Here is a 21,474-nt window from a genome sequence, read left to right as displayed (position 1 = left end):
TTTCCCTTTTAAAACTTTCCCTTTGAAATGATTGCCATTAAAACCCGATCCAAAATTGTATTTATGATTCCCCAAATTCATAAACAAAAATTACCCGATCCCGGGGACTGTTTGCCACCCCCAAATGACCCTTGTACAGGGTCCCCCTTTTTCCCCCCCCCCCCCCCCTTGATTGCCATCCACTGATCGTTTTGTACTGTTCCCCTACACCTGACACCCCATGTTTGATTCCCACCTGATCCCCATGCACACGGACCACCATGTACGGGTTTCCCCTTTACACTGTTCAGTTTAAATTTTCAGTAGCTAAAAGGAAAGGCTTTCCCCTGCGTTGGAAAAAAACCCAAATTAAAGGGACACCACTTCTCCCAAGCTTTTTCCCCCTGAACCAGCCGAAACCCCCCAAACGCACTTGGTAGCCTTGGGGAAAAAAAAAATATTTTTTGGAAAAGCTAAAATAAATAAATAAAAAATTAATTTTGATATAAAAATAAAAGGTTTTATTTAATGAAAAAAAAAAATAATAATAATAAATAAATATTTTAAAAAAATTAAAAGCAAAAAAATTTGATGATAAATAAGCAAAATAAAATGTAAAAATTAAAGGGGACTTTTCACACTTTACCCCACAAAATTGCTTAACAGATATGCCCCAAACACCCCCGTTTCACAGATTTAAAAGCCCAGTCAAATACATTTAACGAACATAGCCCCAAACCCCCCACAAACACACCACGCACACCAAACATTATCTGCCCCTTTTTTCCCCCCCTTTCCCCCCACCACTCATTTCAAAGTCTATGTACCCGCAGTTCCCACGGCACACAAAAACACAAAAACAGATAAAACCGCTTACTTGCATAAGCACACAAAACCCCCAAATCTCCCACCCCCAACCCCCACAAACAAAATTTTTCAAAGTTTTTTTTATATATTTTATATATTTTTATATTTATAAAATATTTATATTTATAATTTTTTATATATATTATTTTAGTTCCTTATCCTGGGGTCCCAAAAGTGTAGGCATGCATACACTCAATACCAAACCTTTTCCTCTCCCCACCTCCCCCCCTTGCCCCCCCCCCCTCCCCTCACCCCAAAACCACACAACACACACACACACACACACACAAAACACACACCGAACTCCCCGACACCTGTGAACATTTTAAACTCAGTTTGCATTAAACGCATCAAAAACACAGACCCCCCACAGCACACAAACAGACACACAGCACAAAAGGTCCCCATGACGGGCCACGCGAGAGGGATGGGAAAAGATCCCCGTCCAAGAACGGGCTTTCTAGTGTGTTGGGCTCAGTCTTTTGTTTTTGGGAAGAAAGCCACAGGCCCTTCCTGTTTTAAAGAAATTTGCGAAATTTGTTTTTTTTGGGAAAATGATGCCTTTTATTTGTTTGAATTTGAAAAGATCGTTCTTACTTTTTCTTTGTTAGATTTAGGGGCCCGCTCCCTCTTCTCTGCTTTTTTTTTCCCTTTGGGCGATCGATGGGGTGATGGCCGGGTTCCCTTTTCTTTTTGATATTTTTTTGAATTTTTCTGGGGAAATTTCGATTTTCCTGGGATGAAAGGCCGCCCCGTTGGCTTCCCCTTTTCCCAAAAAGCCCTGTCCCCGCTCTTTTCCCCTTTTAAAACACCTGAATGTCCGGGGGCGTAGGGCCATGTGAGTTTTTAATCGGGAAAGTTGGCTTTTGCCTTATGCCCTTGGGCTTCCCATTCCGTTTTCAATTTTCGGGTTGGGGTTCATTGGGGCGGTTGAATCGGGCCCCATGGGGTTTTTCCGGGTGAATGGATGGACAAGGCCCGGGAAAAGGAAGTGCCACAGCTTAAATTTCCCTTTCATTTTGGTGGGGGTTTGGGGACTTTTTTGGCATTTTTTCTCTTCCCAAAATTTTTTTCCTTTTTGGGTTTTCCCATTTGAATCCCCAACCGGTTTTGGTTTCTTTGGGGATGACCCATCTGTGTTTATGTGTTTTCCTCTTTTTTTAAAATGTTTTTTTTTTATGAGTAGCTTCACTTCCGCATCAGTTTTTTTTCTCTGGCCATTTCCCGCCCAAATGTTTCCCTTTGAGTGGGTGAAAGGGCTGTGTTGAAAAATAAAAAATGGGTTGGGGTTTTGGGGGGTTTTCCCCTTTCTTTTGTTTTTTTCAGGTCTTGAAATTGGCATACTAGCGGGTTTTGTGTCTTTGCTTCCCCCAACCATGATTTCCTCGCCCTAAGGGTTTGCCTTTTTGGTTCTTTGCTGCGTCAGGGCAGTGGGTTTTGGAGGTTTTTTTAATTCTTTGAAGTAGGTTTTGGCCCTGTTTAATTTTGTTTTGGCCTGAAATTGAAGGAAGGTCAGCGGGGTTTTCGCATTGGGTTTTCTTTTGGGGCGGGGCTTTTGTTTTTCCCAAAGGCCCACCCTGAAGTTTTCCTTTTAAACTCAAATTTTTAAAAGAGGTTGTTTTGGGGCAGTTTTGGGCTTACCCAAAGCCCCCGTGGGTCAAATCAAAACGGGGAGGACGAGGGGATGGTTATACGGAAGAGGTGGCGTTTTTCAATACCTTTGGTTCCCCCTTTTTCCCTTTAAAAATTTAAAAAAGGCCCCTTTTTTGGCTTTTGAAAAAACGGGATTTTGTTTGTTTTTGAAGGCACCCTTCTGTCGAAGATTCCAGGTAGCGTAGGCATTCATTTTTTCCCCGTTTTTTTTTAACCCAAATCGTTTATCCGGGAAGGTGGTGATTTGGGGCCCCCGGTTCTTTTTGGGAGGGGGCACGGCAACGTTTGAGCTTTCGCTGGTTTGATGGAAGACTGGTCTTTGCCCCCCCCGGGAGCAAAAATTTTTTTGTTTCTGGCCCGGCTTTAGTTCTTTTGGGAGCATCTTTCGAATTTTTTTGGAAGCCTGGCCTTCACCCGCAAGAGAAAGCACCCCCGACCTTTCCCCTTTGGTTGTTAAAGTTTTGCAAGGGCCCTTCGTGTAAAACATTGTAGAGGCGGGAAAGAGAGCGGAGCCCTTTTTGGCATCCCAGGGGAAATTTTTGGGTTTGCGGGCCCACCCCAATCTCCGAGGCGTTTTTTAGGAGGGCCGGTTCTTTGAAGCGCTGTTGCTACCCCATTTTGTCAGTGTCAAATTTATTTCCAAACCTTATTTGCAGCTCCATGGGTGTGCAAATGGTTTTTATTTTTGGCATTTAAAGGGGTCGATTGCTCCCTCCCCTTGTTTTTCTTTTTTTCCTTTAAAAACCCCCTTTTCCCCTTTTTTTTAAAAAGCAGCTCCCATTTTTCCCATGGGGGACTTGCCTTTTTCGGTAACCCCCCTTTGATTTGGGGGGGGTATGTGCCTGTTTTTAAAAGCCCCTTGGAATTTTTCCCGGGGTTTCTTACTTCCCTTTGAGCTTTCCAGCTTTGTTTTGCAAGGGTTTTAGGATCCGGTAGCCATTTTCACTGTCCCATGTACTGATTCCCCATTTTCGTGTTCCCCGGGTTGTACTAAAGGGCCATTACACGGATCACCATAAAAAGGGCTCCCCATTTACACCGTTCACCCATGAAACCCCGACCCACAGTGTACCGTTGGCCATTAAACCCGATCACCTTGTACACGGATTGCCTTAAACACTGTTTAAAAATTTATACCCCTTTTTACCTTTGAAATGATTGCATCCAAGACTCCATTTTCATGATTCCCTTTTTAAAAATTTTCATGTACAGATTGCCATTACACTGATCCCCATGAACTGATTCCCTTTTTAAAATTTTTGTTCATAAGGGGGGTGGTGTGTCCATCGAGTTCGTTGAGGGACCTCTTTGTCTTTCCAACCCTGGGGGATGGGGTTGGGTGGGGGTGGGGGGTGGGGGGGGGGAGGGCCCCAGGGGCAAACTATTGGGGAATCCCGAAAATGACTAAATTTTGCCCCAATTGCGCACAAAATGTTCGTTTGCATTTGGGGGGCGCCCAAAGACAGGCAATAAATTGTCAGGGGGTTTTTTTGCCCGTGTTTCTTGGGTGCCCGCTTTTTGAACAGCTCCCGAAAGCCCATGTTGGCCTCGCCCAAATTTTGGGCGCCTTTTTTCCCCGGGCGGCGCGTTTTTTTGTAAAAGGGTTTCCCTGCAGTTTCCCCTCCCGGGAAGTCGGGTTAAATATCAAACGTTTTTAAAAAGAGACTTTCAGAGTATCTCTGAAAGCGCTTTTCTGCCCCTCCGTGTGTTTTTTCTCTTCCCTTGTTCCCAGCTCGCCTTTGAAGACCCTTTTTGGGGGAAACCCGAGGGTTTTTTGGAAAGGCGGGGCCACGTGTCCAGCCCAGCGAAGGGGGATGTCAGGTTGGTGAAGATGGGGGAAAGGGGGGCCTTTTGCAAAGCCCTTGTTTCGGGGGGTCCCTGTTTTTCCCACTTGATGTTCAGTAGCCTTCCTGAGGCTTTTGGGGGGGAAGTGGTTAAATTTTGGCGGGGGTTTTGGGTTTCACTGCCCAAAAGTTTGGGAAGGGCCGTTACAGTAGTGTGGGGGAGACCAAATCTTTTGTAGCCTTTGGGTTTGGTTAAAGATTTATTGCCTTTTTCGGGTTCCCGGGACATTTGCACGGGAAAAGCCAAAAGTTGCGCTTGCTCTTCCCAACCCTGACGTTCATTTTCATCGTTCGATGGTGCTTTTCTTTTTTTAGTGTGCTCCCAAAAGGTATGTGAACCCCCACCCGCATGGTCTCTGACCGTTGATGTGTTGTTTGGGCTAAAACTTTAGGGTTTTTCCCTGGGGTGGTGATGGAGAACTTCATTTTTCCTGTGCTGATGGAAAGGGCCCGAAGTTCCTGGGGAAGGGGCCCAAACTTTTGGTCGGCTGATTTGGGGCATTTTAAAGCTTCGATCCGCGTTGAGGGCACAACCCATCAGAAAACCAAAAAATTTCTTGATGATGCCCTGTCATGACCTTCGTTTTTGTTTAAACCCCTTCTGAGGTTAAACAACTTGCCATCTTTTTTGGGTTCCTTTGGGCCCGATTAAAAACATCGCCATTTTCTAAAGGGCTCAGTAAGAAAGAAAGGAGAACACGGGTTTGAAACAGCGTTTGGACCCCGGGGGACGCAGCCTTGTTTGACACCATTTGTGAAAGAAAAAGGAGCGGGAGGGTTTTCCTTTGCCCCTGGATTTCGAGCCTCCCATGTTTCTTGGAATTGGTTGCCAAGGAAAAAATTTTTTCCCCGGGGGGTTTTTCCGTTTTTGGCCCTTTGTTTTTCCCCAAAAGCCCCTTCAAACCCGGGTTTGTCAAAGGGCCTTAGTGAGGCCCAAAATTTGGTGGAGAACGTTAAATTTTGCCCCCCAAATTTTCTCTTGCAGCTCCCTTTTGCAGCAAACACCAGGCCCGGGGGTTCCCCGCGCCCCTTTGGGGAACCACATTGGCTCTCGGGAAAAATGCCCGGGGGTTAAAGGTGTGTTGTGAGGCGGTTTAGTGGGGACCCGGAAGTTTTTTGGGCCTGCGATGGAGAGCAAGGAAATCCCCCGTTGGGTTTTCACAGGCTTCCCGGTTTCCCCCTTTCGTTTGTCCCAATTGTTGATAGATGCATCTTTGAAACCCCGGGGGGGATGGGTCTCTTTTTTCCAATGAGTAAAGTAAAAGTGATGGCTTCTCAGTCAGCACAGGGCCTCCCTTCCTTTTGACCTTTTTGGTTTTGGAGTCTGAGCCAGGTGTTTTGGGCCTTTGGGATACCCCGGAGGGGAAAATTGCTTTCTGGGTCTCAAGAAGTTTTGGGGGGATGTCCGGGTGCTTCGTGTTGGGGTTTGGGGGAAGCGGCTATGGCTTCCCCAATTTTTTGGAAAAAAGGGCAAATTTAAAGAACTGTTAAAGTGCCCCGGGCCCGCGTTGGGGAAAATTTTTCTCCTTTCGGTGTTAAAAGGTTTTCCCCATCTCCCATGGGGGGGGGGGGGAGGGATCCTGAGGAATGGGGGGGGCCCGTTAGCTTTGTTAGGGCATATAAAACCCCCCTTCATTTCGTGCCTTTTCAGCTTTACCGGATCCCCTTCGTTTTGTAAACTCGGGAAATTTACCCTGCATCGGGCGAAAATTTTTGCTAAAACAGTCCGGGAGGCATCGAAACAACCCTTTTTTGATGGGGACGGGGGGTTTTGCTCGGGGGGGGCTTTAAATGAAGACGGGGTTTTCTCATCCGAAGTTTCCCTTGGGATTTCACCAGTTTTCTTTCAACCGGGTTGGCTTTTGGTCATGGGTCCCGGGGGGCTCTGAAAGTGAAATATGGGACCCACCCTCAGCGGGGTTTTCCCCCCGGGTCAGACTCCAAAATTCGGGTTTTGCCCAAAAGGGCGGTTTCCCAGACGATTTTTTCCAGCATTTCCCACAAAGGATGTTTGAGGGGTGAATGTTATTCAGTTTAAAGCGGATGTTGAGCCGTTTTGGACCCTTCGGGCCCTTTGGGGGGCGTCTCTTGGGCGGGGGTTTCCCGAATTTTCAGCTTTGAGTTTCAAGGCGATGGTTTCCAAAAAACTCGGCGCCGAACCTGGTCTTTGTTTAACGAAAATCTTGCCTTTCCCCTTTTCCTGACGAAAGACGTAATCCCCCTTTAGTTGGGCCAAAGCTTTTAGGGTGGGGGCATCCCTGACGGGCCGGGTTTGGGGGGGGAGGCAGGAAAACTGTTCGTTTTCCCGCAAATTCGTGCTTGGGCCCAAATCTGAAGCAAAAAGCAATCCATTTGGGTTTTCAGTGGCCCCACCGTGCTTTCCAAAACCCTCCTTTCCCCGGAGATGTAGTCAGAGCCAAAACCCGAAAATTTAAAAATTTCCCCAAAAATTTTTTGGAAACTTGTCTTTCTTTTTGGGGGTTTGCAAACAAAAGACAGAGGGGAAGGTCCTGTTGAACTTTGCCCTTTACTTTTAACCCCGGGGTTTATAAAGGTTGGGGGCGTAGGGACGTGGTGGTTTAGGTGTTTCGGGGCCGTTTCCCGCGGGGTTTCATGGTCATAAGGGCCCATTTTTGGGGCCCCCCTTAGGGATTCCAAACTAGTTTTCTGAAAAAGGTTTCTTTTTTTTACTGCAAAAACCCAAAGCCGCCCCAACCCTCGCTCTTTTGCTTCCCCGTCCACTCCAAAAAGAAGGGTTTGTAACCAGATTTCCCCCTTTAAAGAGCTCGCCCTTTGCCTTTAAGCCCAGTCTCAATCAAAGGGTGCGATGTCAATTTTTGGTATCCTGGCGAGTTTGGTTGGGAAAAAGTGCCGTTTCTTTGGGGTCCCGTCCAGGTTTTTCCTTTCCCGGGAGTTTTCCCTTATTTTCCAAAACACCCAAAGGTGGGGAAAGATTCCCTTTTTTTTTTCTTTTCTTTTTTCTTTTTGTTTTTGCCCCCTTTATGTTGGGTTCCCCCCCCCGGGCCCCGGGAAAGGGGCCAGGGTGTTTTAAAAGGAAAAAGGGGAATTTTTAGGGCACCTTTCTAGCCCCTTCCTCATGCCAGGGAGGTGAGCAGTGCATTCCTAAAGAGGGCTGCTCAGACGCTCAGACGGCTGCCGAGCTCCATCGCTGCTCCTGTCGACGAAGAACGACCCTATGGCCTGAGCCGCCTGCGTGGCAGGTCTGCGGCTGCGACTGCCAGTGTACCCACACCTGTCGTTTCGTCGCTCGCCTGTCGCCACAGGACTTGGGGGTGATGAAATGATGAAGGATGAAAGGTCTTTTTGGATGACTGATGACTTGCGCGATGAGTTTGTTTAAAGTGAAGAGGAGTTGCGCAACGTCGACCTCACTCTCTCGTCCGGGTCCACCAATTTCCAGTGGCAAGACTAAGTCAAGACGACTGGAGGATGAGCACGGATGCAGTGGATGACCAAGATATCCTTTCGGTGTCTCATCTTGCTCTCTGCACTCCACAGTGCGTTGCTGTAACCGCCTTCCTCTCCGTTGAACCGATAGGTTTCTTCCGCAGATTCTGCCGGATCCAAACTTCGCATGCATGGGTAGACACACCCCGGGGGCCAACTGTGTGTGACATGCACACAGCACAGTGGAGCTAGATGGCTGTCGGTGGCTCTCCTGAGCCGACGCCCTTTTATGGATCTCCATAAGGGTGTCTAGCCACCCGCCTCACCAGTCCCGGAAGGGAGCAGTGGGAGTGCCGGTTTAGTCGCCGGCAACCCGACCCTGAACAGGTTGTACTGGATTACAGGTTACCAGTAGCAGATCTAATGACCTGACCTGATCATCATGTACACTGATTGCCATTACACTGATCACCATGTATATATTGCCATTACACTGATCACCAGTTACAGATTGCCATTACACTAATCACCATGTACACTGATTACCATTACACCGATCACCGTGTACTGAATGCCATTACACCAATCACCATGCACACTGATCACCATGTACTGATTGCCATTACACTGATCACCATGTACACTGATTGTCATTACACTGATCACCGTGTACTGAATGTCATCACACTGATCACCATGTACATTGATCAATGTACAGATTGCCATTACACCGATCACCGTGTACTGATTGCCATTACACCAATCACCATGTACAGATTGCCATTACACTGATCACCATGTACACTGATTGCCATTACACTGATATGTACAGATTGTCATTACACTGATCACAATGTACTGATTGCCATTACACCAAGCATCTTGTACTGAATACCATTACACTGATCACCATGTACTGATTGCCATTACACTGATCATGTACACTGATTGCCATTACACCGATTACCGTGTACTGAATGCCATTACAGTGATCATGTACATTGATCACCATGTACAGATTGCCATTACACCGATCACCATGTACACTGATCACAGTGTACTGATTGCCATCACACTGATCACCATGTACACTTATCACCATGTACTGATTGCCATTACACTGATCATGTACAGATTGCCATTACACCTCTCACCATGTACTGATTGCCATTACACTGATCATGTACACTTTTTACCATTACACTGATCACCATGTACAGATTGCCATTGCACTGATCACCATGTACTGATTGCCATTACACTGATTACCATGTACAGATTGCCATTACACTGATCACCATGTACTGATTGCCATTACACTGATCATGTACTGATTGCCATCACACTGATCATGTTTTGATTGCCATCACACCGATCACCATGTACAGATTGCCATTATACCGATCACCGTGTACTGATTGCCATTATACCGATCACCGTGTACTGATTGCCATCACACTGATCACCGTGTACAGATTGCCATCACACTTATCACCATGTACAGATTGCCATCACACTAACTGCCATGTACAGATCGCCAAACAAACTAAAGGGAGGCAACAAACATTCACATGCGAGTTCAGTCTTGATCTCCCGCACTCTTCCGTAAACAAAACAGACAAGGTATTGCCCCTGAGCCTATATAATTTAACAACAACAACAAAAAAATTCACAAATTGTTCTGCTTAACAAGCAAATAGTATACACACGACACACACAAACGCAGGCATCCGATTTTGAAACTGGGGAATGCTGACTTCTATTCGATGTTTCTGTGGTCCACGACTAACAGTCAACACACATATACCTCTGGTCTTGTGCCGAACACACAAATTTCGTGGTTCTTTAGGACGTGTCAGTCTTCAAGACACGTTGTTTCGTGGCTGCACCAGCCTCACCAGACCACAGCCAGGGCTGTCCCGCTCCAGTCTCCCCGGACTGGGCCGCTACCACGTTTCCTCGGACAGTGGCTTGATCCCGTCTCATCGGACTGGGCTGTCTCTACGTCTGCCCCGGAACTCTGGGACGGTGTATTAAGACCCATAAGATATATGCTCTATATAATTTCCACATTCTCCTTTCACCTAATTCATCCTTTTCCATTCATACCCCTATTTATATTTGTTCAAATAAATATTTTAAACTATCCACGGACTCTCCAATTATCAAATATCAGCTTCTCATTAAGGCCATGCTGCTTACATGAAACACAAAAACAAAAACATTTATTCATTATCCATGCGTTGGGACTAACAAGGGGAATGGATTATTTGATTCCCAGGTTATTATAAAAAACCTGGCCACCTTTCTCAACATTTAGAAATAGAAAGATAGCATAATTCTATACTACCTTTGCTCTTCATGCTAGCGATTATATGTACAGAGAACATACTATCCTTTGATCAATTTGCGGTGTAGCCAAGTTTACACAATATATTCGCAAAGCATAGTTCCACCAAAATATGCACAACAAATATTAACTACGTTTACATTACATAAAAAAACACATGCTTCCCCAAAAAGACTAACTGTATCTTTAAACTCTTATGAAAAATAATATGTGATTACCTGCAGCCAGAACCACAGAGCATCAACAGCGAGACCTTTCCCTTCCAAGCCTCTGCGACAGACTGTGTGTCTCTAACCAGTTAAACTGGGCAGAGAAAAACATACTCACTGATCAGTGCAAAAAACACGTGCGAAAAAACAGAAGCACTTGAACTCCCTGCACGAGGAAATCAGATTGTGGCACTCCGTGACAGTGTGCATGCTGGGTATGTTCTTGTTTCCATAACCCAACAAACGCTGACTTGGATTACAGGATCTTTAACGTACGTATTCGATCTTCTGCTTGCATATACACACAAAGGGGGTTCAGGTTGCATAGCATATAATTATACATTTATTTGAATTCACGTGCGTTTTCTTCAATGTCAAAAATAAATTACCCAGAATGGACACTGACTTTCGGGATAGAACTATGTTGCCCAGCTAAGTCTTAATATCTTTTGTGTTTTAAACTGTTTTGTTTTTCCTTCATTTCTGTTCAATATATGGATCAAGACAGGGTTCTGTTCTTTCGCTTGGCTAATGTCTGACAATAGGCTGCTTTTCTGTCCAGGCTGTCTCCTTGTAGGCAGGCTCCCTTTGGCACTGAACACATCATTATGATATTATGTGCTTGCACCATAGTGCGTGCGTGATAGTGTGTATATGTGAGTTGATTAAAGAGATGTGGTGGGTTTCCCTCCATCATTTCCTCAATTGTTCATCCAATGCCCAGCTTTTTTGTCGTTGTTGTTGTTTTTCTCAGTGATCGGTGGGGAAGAAGGGTTTCAGAGTGGCGGGAGGGAGGCGGGGGGTGTCATGAATGTGTCCCCTCCAGGTATGGTAGCCTCGGGTGTAAGGCAAGGAAGTTGAAAGGGTCCGCGTGCAATCAATGTCCGTGCCCGTGACCCGGCCCGTCTGTCGCGGTGCAGGAAGCAGGCCCCGGGCCGTGCCCTCCACACAGCCCACACGTATAAGAGAGCTCCCCGCCTGGCGCACCATCAGCCGTGCCCCTCACTGCTCCTCACGTCTCCTCGTCGTCCCTGCGCTTTGCTCAGCATTCGGTTCGTCCTTTTTATCTTTCCTTCGTTCTTTCTTTCTGATCTGATTCAGGTTTCCCTTCAATACTTCTTTTCGTACCTTTATATCTCTCTCTCTCTCTCTCTCTCACACACACACACACACACACACACACACACACACACACACACACACGCACACACACACACACACACACACACACACACACACACACACACACACACACACACACACACACACATGAAAGGCAGTGTAAAAAGGGTTATTTTCTCCCAAACGTACGCTTCCATGTTCTGCAAGCATCTGTCTGAGCAGCCATGTAAGGAACCATTGTGCTTCAGTGGTTTTGTGCCTCTTTGTGCCGGTGTGTGTGTGTGTGTGTGTGTGTGTGTGGTTGTGTGTGTGTGTGTGTGTGTGTGTGTGTTACGACAGCCAAAACAAAATACTGACAGTCGTACATCGAATGTATGTAATCTATAAGTCCTGTATGTTTGCTCGTTTCAATTTTTCAGATTTTTTTATGGGGTTTAACTGAGTGGAGCGGCATTGGCTGATGTTCTTGTTAACATTCCGTCCTCCTTACAACCCTCGGATAGTGATGACATCTTCCTTTTCTGTGCACAGAGTGACCATGAAGCTAACAGCAGCATGCCTCGTTCTGAGCGCTGTGCTGGCGGTGTCCCACAGCTACTATTCCTTCCATGGCGCACCGTACTCCCCGGCACCGTTCTACAAGCGGGGCCTCCATGGCGGCATTCACTTGGGCGGGGCCTTTGGCTTCCATGGCGGCTTTGGACATGGCTTCAGTAGCAGCTTGACACATGGCTTCTTTGGAGGCATTAGACATGGCATCTTGGGTGGAGGTGGCTTCTTGGGTGGAGGTGGCGTCGTGGGTGGAGGTGCTGTCTTGGGTGGAGGTGGCGTCTTTGGTAGAGGTGGCTTCTTGGGTGGAGGTGGCGCCTTTGGTAGAGGTGGCTTCTTTGGTGGAGGTGGCGTCTTGGGTGGAGGTGGCGTCGTGGGTGGAGGTGCTGTCTTGGGTGGAGGTGGCGCCTTTGGTAGAGGTGGCGTCTTGGGTGGAGGTGGCGTCGTGGGTGGAGGTGCTGTCTTGGGTGGAGGTGGTACTGCTGGTAGGAGTGGATTTTCTGGAGGACTAGGACGTGGCTTCTCTGGAGGGCTTGGAGGACGTGGCTTCTCTGGGGGGCTTGGAGGACGTGGCTTCTCTGGGGGGCTTGGAGGACGTGGCTTCAGCTACTATCCCTACCATTATTGTGAGTGTCTGTACTGGATTTAGAATCGTCCAAAACAAGAAGATATATACTTTTACTAGCATTGCAACTCCTAGGAGTGATATCAATAATAACAGTCTAATGATGCTGTTGCTAATGATGATGATGATGATGTAATAGCCTCCTGGTGATCCAGTCACCGTGGCGAAGTGGAAAGTCACGTACTGACATGGATGACGAAGGTTCAGTTTCCGTCAGGGGTGATATTGTTTACCTCATGTCGGGCTACTACTGTAATGATGATGATGATGATGATGAGAAGAAGAAGAAGAAGAAGAAGAATCTTGATATATATATGAGCCAGGTCAGGGGCATAGCTCTTGCTACTGGTACTATGTAACCCAGTACTACCTGCCGCATGTGAAGTCTCCCAACGACGGACCAGATGGAGGAGGAAACCTTTCCCAACGGCTGTGAAGGCGGAAGAGGATGACCAAAGGGTAGGGAGAGCTCTAATCCTTGGCTGGAAGTCCTCCTTGGAGACGGAACTCCGAAGAAACAACCTGCACCTGCCGAGGCTGTCCTACACGTGGCAGTATCTGCACCTGTATGACTGTGAGCGTCGATAGGCGAGAGAGTGGGTAAGGGACTGCACAACTCCTATTCACTAAAAAAAGAGTCACCTGTGCTGGTCAGGCAACCAGGCTAATGTCAGAACGATGGAGAAGTGGTAACGGGAACAGGCAGAGGATGCTGCTGGCAGTTCCTAGTCACGACTTTGCACGCTGGCGGTTGTGGGGTGATGGTCGTCCCCCGTAGACTGGGGCAGATGCGGCGCCCGTATCCTCCCACAGTGTCAGAGCAGCCCTTTTTAGGGACAACACTGCTCTCCCCACATGGGGAAGGGGAGATAAAAGGATCTCTAAACAAAGCCTGCCTCGCCTAGTACATAGTAGGAAACCGCACCCACTTGGACATCCAACACTAGCGGTCGAAAACAACAGAAGAAAAGAACCAGGAGTCATGCCCTGACTCTGGGTGCCTGGAATGTTCGCACCCTTTTAGACAGAGACGACAGACCAGAAAGGCGCACAGCGCTCATTACTAGAATGCTTGATCGCTACCAGGTGGACATAGCAGCCCTGAGCGAAACCAGGTTTGCCGGTGAAACCCAGCTGGAGGAAGTTGGAGGGGGCTACATCTTCTAATGCATTGGGAAGCCAGATGGCACCCCAAGAACCTCAGGCGTGGGCTTTGCCATACGAACCAAACTTGCACGACAGCTTGACAGCCTTCCACTTGGGATAAACGATAGGCTGATGACCCTGCGTCTGAAGCTGTCCGAGGATCGCTTCTCCACAGTCATCAGCTGCCCCGACGATGACCAACCCTGATGACATCAAAGAAGCTTTCTACAAGGAGCTCAGCCGCACCATTTCAGCGGTAGACAGAAAGGACAGGCTGATCATCCTTGGGGATTTCAATGCCCGCGCGTCGGCGTGGACTTCTCCTCGTGGCCAAAAGTCCTAGGACAGCACGGCACTGGCAAGTGCAACTCCAACGGACTGCTTTTGCTCTCACTCTGCGCGCAGCATGGACTGACCATCACCAACACCCTCTTCCAATAAGCGGACAAGTACAAGAACACATGGATGCACCCCCACTCCAAGCAATGGCACATGCTGGACTATGTGATTGTCCAGCAGAGGGACAGAGGTGATTTTTCCATTACACGCTGCATGGGAGGAGCAGTCTGTTGGTCGGACCATCGCCTGGTACGCAGCAAGATGAACATCAGATTTGCAGGCAAGCTCCAACCAGCCAGGCAGAAACCCCCTAGGAAGCCGAACATCCACCGCCTCCCTATCACCAAGGACGTGCTGCAGCAGCAAATTTAAGCAGCTCTCCAAGAAATTCCTGCATCGACTGATGTAGAAGAGGTATGGAGCACCTTCAGAGATGCTGTGTACACAGCAGCAGCTGACACACTCGGCTTTGTACAGAGGAGTTACAAAGACTGGTTTGACGAGAACGACTCTGGAATCTCCAAGCTCCTGAACGCACTGCATATACGGCATAAGGATCACATTTCCGATAAAGACTGCCAGAGGAAGAAGGACCAGTTCATGCAAACTAAGCAACTCGTACAGAAGAGGCTGCGTGAGATGAAGAACACCTAGTGGGGAAAGAAAGTCCGAAGAGCTTCGGCCCGCTGTGATGCTCACGACACGAAGACCTTCCATGATGGTCTCCGAGCTGTGTATGGGCCGAGAGTCACGGGATCAACGCCTGTCCGAGCCTTGGACCAGACCACCCTCTTGACAGACAAAAAAGACATCCTTGCTTGCTGGGCAGAGCACTTCAACACACTCCTCATCAGGGACTCGTCCGTATCTGACGATGTAATTGCAGCCCTCCCATAGCTACCAGTCAATGACTCGCTAGCTGCCCCTCCCACCAAGGCTGAGACCCGGAAGGCCCTGAAGCTGACAAGATCAGGAGGCGAGGTGCTGACAGACAAGCTGACCGCCCTGTTCCAGTCTATCTGGGAGAGAGGGGAGGTCCCCCAGGATTTCAAGGATGCTTCAGTTATCCACATTTACATACGGAAGGAGACAAAACATCCTGCGATAACCACCGTGGAATCTCTCTACTGTGCATCGCTGGCAAGATCTTCGCCCGCATCATACTGTACAGACTGGCTGACCATGTCCCCAACACAGCACAGTGCGGCTTCCGCTCAGGCAGGGGAACATGTGACATGGTGTTTACCGTACGCCAGATGCAAGTGCCGTGAGCAGAACAAGGAGCTCCACATGGTTTTTGTAGACCTGACTAAGGCCTCCGACACGGTGAACCGCCGTGGTCTGTGGAAGATCCTCCTATAGTTCGGCTGCCCAGAGAGCCTAATCCAGCTGATTGCGTTATTCCACGATGGCATGCAGGCGAGAGTACAGGAAAATACTGACATGTCAGATCCGTTCCCTGTGGTTAATGGAGTGAAGCAGGGCTGCGTCCTGGCACCCACACTGTTCTCCATTCTCTTCTCTACCATGCTGATTGACGCCTTCCAAGACTGTGACCGGGGCATCTACATTCAGTTTCGCACAGATGGCAAACTTTTCAACTAGCGGCGACTCCACACCAGATCCAGGGTGTTTGAGGCACTGTTGACAGAGTTCCTCTTCGCTGATGATTGTGCGCTTGCTGCACACACCCATGAGGACATGTAGTTCATTATGGACAGGTTCTCAACCTCCTGCAAGCACTATGGACTCACCATCAGTCTCAGCAAGACCGAGTCCATGTACCAACCAGCTAGCTCACAGAACGCCAGTGCCTCCCTCCCACCTGCAATCAAGATCGATGACACAAAGATCAAGTCAGTCGACTAGTTTTTCTACCTGGGCAGCACCATATGCAACAACGGAGCCCTTGATACAGAAGTGACGCTGCGCATCGCCAAGGCCAGCTCTGCCTATGGCAGACTCAACAACAGGCTGTGGAACAACAAAGGCATCAGGCTCAGCACCAAAATCAAAACCTACAGAGCTGTTGTGCCGACCATCTTGTTGTACTGCTGTGAAACATGGACGACGTATCGCCGTCACATTCAACAACTTGAGCAGTTTCACCAGAGATGCCTACGAAAGATCCTTGGCATAAAGTGGCAAGACAGGGTCCCCAACCTGCAGGTCCTAGAGAGGAGCGGCCTGCCCAGCATCGAAAGCCTGCTGATCCAGTGCCAGCTACGCTGGACAGGACACGTTGTCCGCATGACAGACAACAGGATCCCCAAGATGCTGAAGGAAGGCCACCGCAAACTTGGAAGACCTTGCAAGCGCTTCAAGGACACCTTGAAGACAAACCTCAAAGCCTGTGACACAGACATCCTTTCCTGGGAAACTGATGTCCTTGACTGCTCTCGCTGGAGGATGCAGTACTCTAGTGGCATAAAGATGTTTGAAAACAAGAGAACGCTGGCCATTAAGGAGAAGCGTAAGCGAAGGAAGCAGGGCTACACTTCTGGAGACATTTTCCCTAGCAACACCTGTGGGAAGCGCTGCACATCCAGAATCGGTCTCTTCTCCCATATGAGGACACACACCGACAGATAAGCCTGCCTGCCTACTCATCCGTCGGTCCGTATGTATGAGAAGTTGTAGTAGTATAACTGCTGTTGTTATTATGCTAGCAATAATGGTGATTATGGTGATGATATGGGGTCCTGCTGATGGCAGAGCATCAGGAGCAATGTATACCTTACACTATAATGTAGCCAGCACAATAGCAAGATACATAAAAATAGATAAAATAGTACATGTCACGCCATGAAAATAATCAGTTTGTAACGAACCGGGGTTTTAGGGTAGGATTAAGTGTAGAGGAGGAGTGGGGATATTGGTATGTATGTGGATGTCTGAGTAAAAGGATAAATCGGGCCAAGGCAAACAGAAACAATGAAAAGTAACCAGCTTCACCACTCTGTCACTATTTATGCAAGTCACGTAAACTGCAAGGACACCCACGTGGGCTGCGAAGCAAATCGGCCGCAGTCAGGTGGAAATTGATCAAAATTGTGTTTGTTGTCGGGTGTTCAGTGATAGATTTCTGAATGATTCCTGAACCACTTTACATCGGACTTGTTGCAAAACAAAGAGCTCAACACCACCTTTATATTGAGTACAAAATGAAGTGTTGATTATGTCGGATGAATTAACAATTCTGATGTTAGTCACATGGAACTGGTCAGTTTTAGCCAGTTCATCGCAGAAAATTACAAACTGCGTTTAATCAGTTTAACGTAAGCAGACACAAGTGATATAGATTTAAAGAAGGAATTACGACAATTCTTCCAGTATATGATACATGTAGTCTACTGATTCAGTGGAAGAGATAATCAACTAAATATTGTGTGTCAGAAATACACATCTCAACTCGGCCTCAGCTGGAGAGCATCACTGGTCGTGTAGTGATTGTCGCTAAGTCTCGACAATGGATATAAGCTGTTAAAAGCCTGATATAATCTCATCCAAACACTATTATAGTGTGGTTTTAGTTTCCAACAAGCGATCACATATATAATTGAAGATTGTAGCATTATATGTGACGAACAAAGAAAATGACATAAACTTAGCGTCAGTTGAAATCTTTACACTGACGAACAGTTTCAGTTTCAGTAGCTCAAGGAGGCGTCACTGCGTTCGGACAAATCCATATACGCTACACCACATCTGCCAAGCAGATGCCTGACCAGCAGCATAACCCAACGCGCTTAGTCAGGCCTTGAGAAAAAAAAAGAAAAAAGAAAGTATATATATATATATATATATATATATATATATATATATATAGAACTACTACTACTAATAATAATATGTATAAGGCGCAAAAACGTGATGAAGTCAGCTATAAGCGTACAAAAAAAAAAAAATAATAATAATATGATTAAAAAAACAAACAAAACAACAACAACAACAACAACAACAACAATAATAATAATAATAATAATAATAATAATAATAAAACAAATGATAAACAAATTAAAAATTTTTTAAAAGACAACAATGATGATAAATAAGCAAATAAATGTAAAAAATGTAGACACATTCACACATACACTCATATATGCATAACAGATATGCACCAAACAGATATGAAAGCATAGTCAAATACACATAAACGTATATGAGCCCTAACACACACACACACACACACACACACACACACACACACACACAGGCACACTTACTTGTACAAGCACACGCCCATATCCCCCACCCCCAACCCCACACACATATATACAAAGATATATTTCTGTTCACCCGGACGTTCCAATATTCCGTTGCTCCCACAGTGTAGGCATGCATACACACACATACCTCATCCTCCACCCCTCCCTTCCCCGCCCCCCTCCACACACACACATACGCACGTGCACAGAACTCTCCTCACACTTGTGTACACTTACACCCTCACAACGCACACAAAGACACAGACCCACACATACACACAAACACATATACACACACGCACAGAGGCTGCCACTGATTGGCCACAAGAGGGATGGGAAAAGATCTCTGATGCCAAGAACGTGGCGTCTAGTGTGTTGCTCAGTCTATCGTATTTGGAAAAGCCCACAGAGACTCTGTTCCATTTTGAAGAAATTTGCACAATGTTGGTTTGGAAATGATGCCGATATTTGTTTGATTTGCAAAGCATCGTGCTCTACCTTTCATGCTAGACTTACAGCCGCTCCCTCTCTCTGCCTTCATTTCTTTGAGGCGATCGATGGTGTGATGGCCTTGTACCTGTTCTTTTTGATATTCTTTGACTTTTCTGGGGATTTCCGATTTTCCTAGATGTAGGCCGTTCGTTGTTGTTGCGTTAACTGACGAACAATGAAACTAAAATCAAATATGCTTCGTACTGATTTAAGTGTGTGTGTAAGCACAACAGACACAATCTGGCGGCGAATGATACAAAGACTTGGTTTGATAAATGTTTGGGGCATTTGTTTAGACAGGACTCCCATTCAAATTTTGAATATATATTGCGCCAGTAAAGCGCGTCAGTTATGCCCAGCTGGTCAAGTGTATAATGCCATCTGCTAATCAGCTTGTGTGTGAAACAGTCATCGTAGCCAGCTGAGCACTCAGCTACATGTATATAATTATTTATATAAAAATTAAATGACAATAAATATCGTGTATATATTGTCCATCACAGTATGCAGATTGGTCCAACTGAGGAAGCAAAGATGACGAATTATGGCAAACCCTTGCATCAAAAGTGCATATCAAACTCAATGTCCATAGTAAACCAATGGGAACAGTCAAAACCAGTTGCATTCATCACAACGCCCAAACCCAACTACAACACCCCAAAACCAGTCCCACTCTCCCTTCCTCCTCTCCACACAAAACCTCAACAGGACACACTGAAAACAGAAACAAGACACACTGAAAACAGAAACAAGACACACTGAAAACAGGGTATTTAGCCTGACTGATACACCGAGATGGTATTATCAACCATTTGGAGCGATTATGTAAATGAGCGACGTTTGGAAATTTGAATTTGTATTACTCTTTTTGTCACAACAGATTTCTCTGTGTGAAATTCGGGCTGTTCTCCCCAGGGAGAGCGCGTCGCTACACTGACAGCGTCACCCTTTTTTCTTTTCTTTTTTTTTCTTGCAATTTTATTCGTTTTCCTATCGAAGTGGATTTTTCTAAAGAATTTTGCCAGGGACAACCCCTTTGTTGCCGTGGGTTCTTTTACGTGCGCCAAATGCATGCTGCACACTGACCTCGGTTTATCGTCTCATCCGAGTGACAAACGTCCAGACCACCATTCAAGGTCCAGTGGCGGGCGAGAAAAAAACTGGTAACTGCTGGTGTGATTCGAACCAGTGCGCTCAGGTTCTCTCGCTTCCTAAGCGGACGCCTTACCTGTAGGCCAGCACTACGCTATGGTGTGTTAGAACAGTAGAGTGGTTAAACGACCTATCGATGTTGCGCCCTGAAGACCACATGTGTTGGATAGAACCTTTGTCTCAAGTAAAATGTAGGTCAGTGGTCAAGACAGTGCACTTACGTTGTCTGCTCTGCTATCCGTCGCCGTCAGTTGTCGCAAGCAGTGCACTTCGCCCCAAGTTCAACCATGCACGCACTAATCAGAGATTCAAATGGAAATGACAATTATATGTTTCTTGTCGAGTTTCTCATCCCATAACTGCTGACGATGGAGGGACATACAATTATGATGATGACTATGACGGCGATGACAGCAACGACGATGACGATGGTATGATGATGATCACGTTGACGACGACGTCGACGACGATGATGATAATGAAGTTGACGAATATATCTATTCTAATTGCTTTTCAGATGGACGCAGATGCTATTATGACGACGATGATGACGATGATGATTACTGCGACGACTAAGGACATGCGCAATCAGCGTGGCCATCGTGGAGGTGTCGACAGTGGCTGGCTATCCACACACTGTGAATGATTAGTACACCTGTACTTGTCCCCTTCACGTGCTGGAAACAACCAGTACATCTGTACCCACCATTTTCACATATTGTGAACAGCCAGTACACCTGCGCCTGCCATCTTCAGAGTGTGTGAATGACCAGTACATGTGTGTCTGTCTCGTTCACGAATTACATATAGTCATTACAGTCATTCACCTTTGATTTGATTGGATAGATCATGGGCGAGTGAGCCAGCAGATGGAGGAATGGATTGTACGTGCTCTGTTTCTGTTTGTCTGTCTGTCTGTCTGCCTGTCTCTCTCTATCATCCAGTCTATGTACCTCTTTATCTACCTCTTTATCTGTCTATCTATCTGTCTGTCTGTCTGTCTGTCTGCCTACCAAGCTAGCTGTCTCTCAACCTCTCTAGCTAGTTATCTACCCCACGAACACTGTCACGTGGCACAAGCAACCTGCAGTTCCAAACAATAAATAAAACTGACACACACATAGGCCGGCCAGTGTCTGGGTGATTGCCATGTACACTGAGTACAATGACTGCCTGCCATGTACACTGATTGCCATGTACACTGACTGCCTGCCATGTACACTGCCTGCCTGCCATGTACACTGATTGCCATGTACACTGACTGCCTGCCATGTACACTGACTGACTGCCATGTACACTGACTGCCATGTACACTGATTGCCATGTACACTGACTGCCTGTCATGTACACTGCCTGCCATGTACACTGCCTGCCCTGCCATGTACACTGACTGCCATGTACACTGAGCACACTGACTGACTGCCATGTATACTGCCTGCCTGCCATGTACACTGCCTGCGATGTACACTGATTGCCATGTACACTGACTGCCATGTACACTGAGCACACTGACTGACTGCCATGTACACTG

At 46.8% G+C, this 21,474-nt stretch overlaps 1 protein-coding gene across 1 annotated transcript; it reads left to right on the top strand.

Moving 5' to 3' along the window:
- Window positions 1-220: 220 nt before the first annotated feature.
- LOC143276031 (uncharacterized) lies at window positions 221-20,765 on the top strand. The gene is made up of 7 exons (XM_076580417.1): window positions 221-262; window positions 4,232-4,320; window positions 5,329-5,420; window positions 9,601-9,781; window positions 11,231-11,362; window positions 11,964-12,607; window positions 20,461-20,765. The coding sequence occupies exons 1-7, from the start codon at window positions 221-223 to the stop codon at window positions 20,517-20,519; spliced, it is 1,239 nt and encodes a 412-aa protein (XP_076436532.1). The 3' UTR covers window positions 20,520-20,765.
- Window positions 20,766-21,474: the final 709 nt, after the last annotated feature.

Source organism: Babylonia areolata, chromosome 31, assembly GCF_041734735.1.
Source record: "Babylonia areolata isolate BAREFJ2019XMU chromosome 31, ASM4173473v1, whole genome shotgun sequence".
Taxonomy (NCBI): Eukaryota; Metazoa; Mollusca; class Gastropoda; order Neogastropoda; family Buccinidae; genus Babylonia; species Babylonia areolata.
Note: the sequence above shows the minus strand (reverse complement) of the source record. Positions and strands in the feature narration are given on the sequence as shown.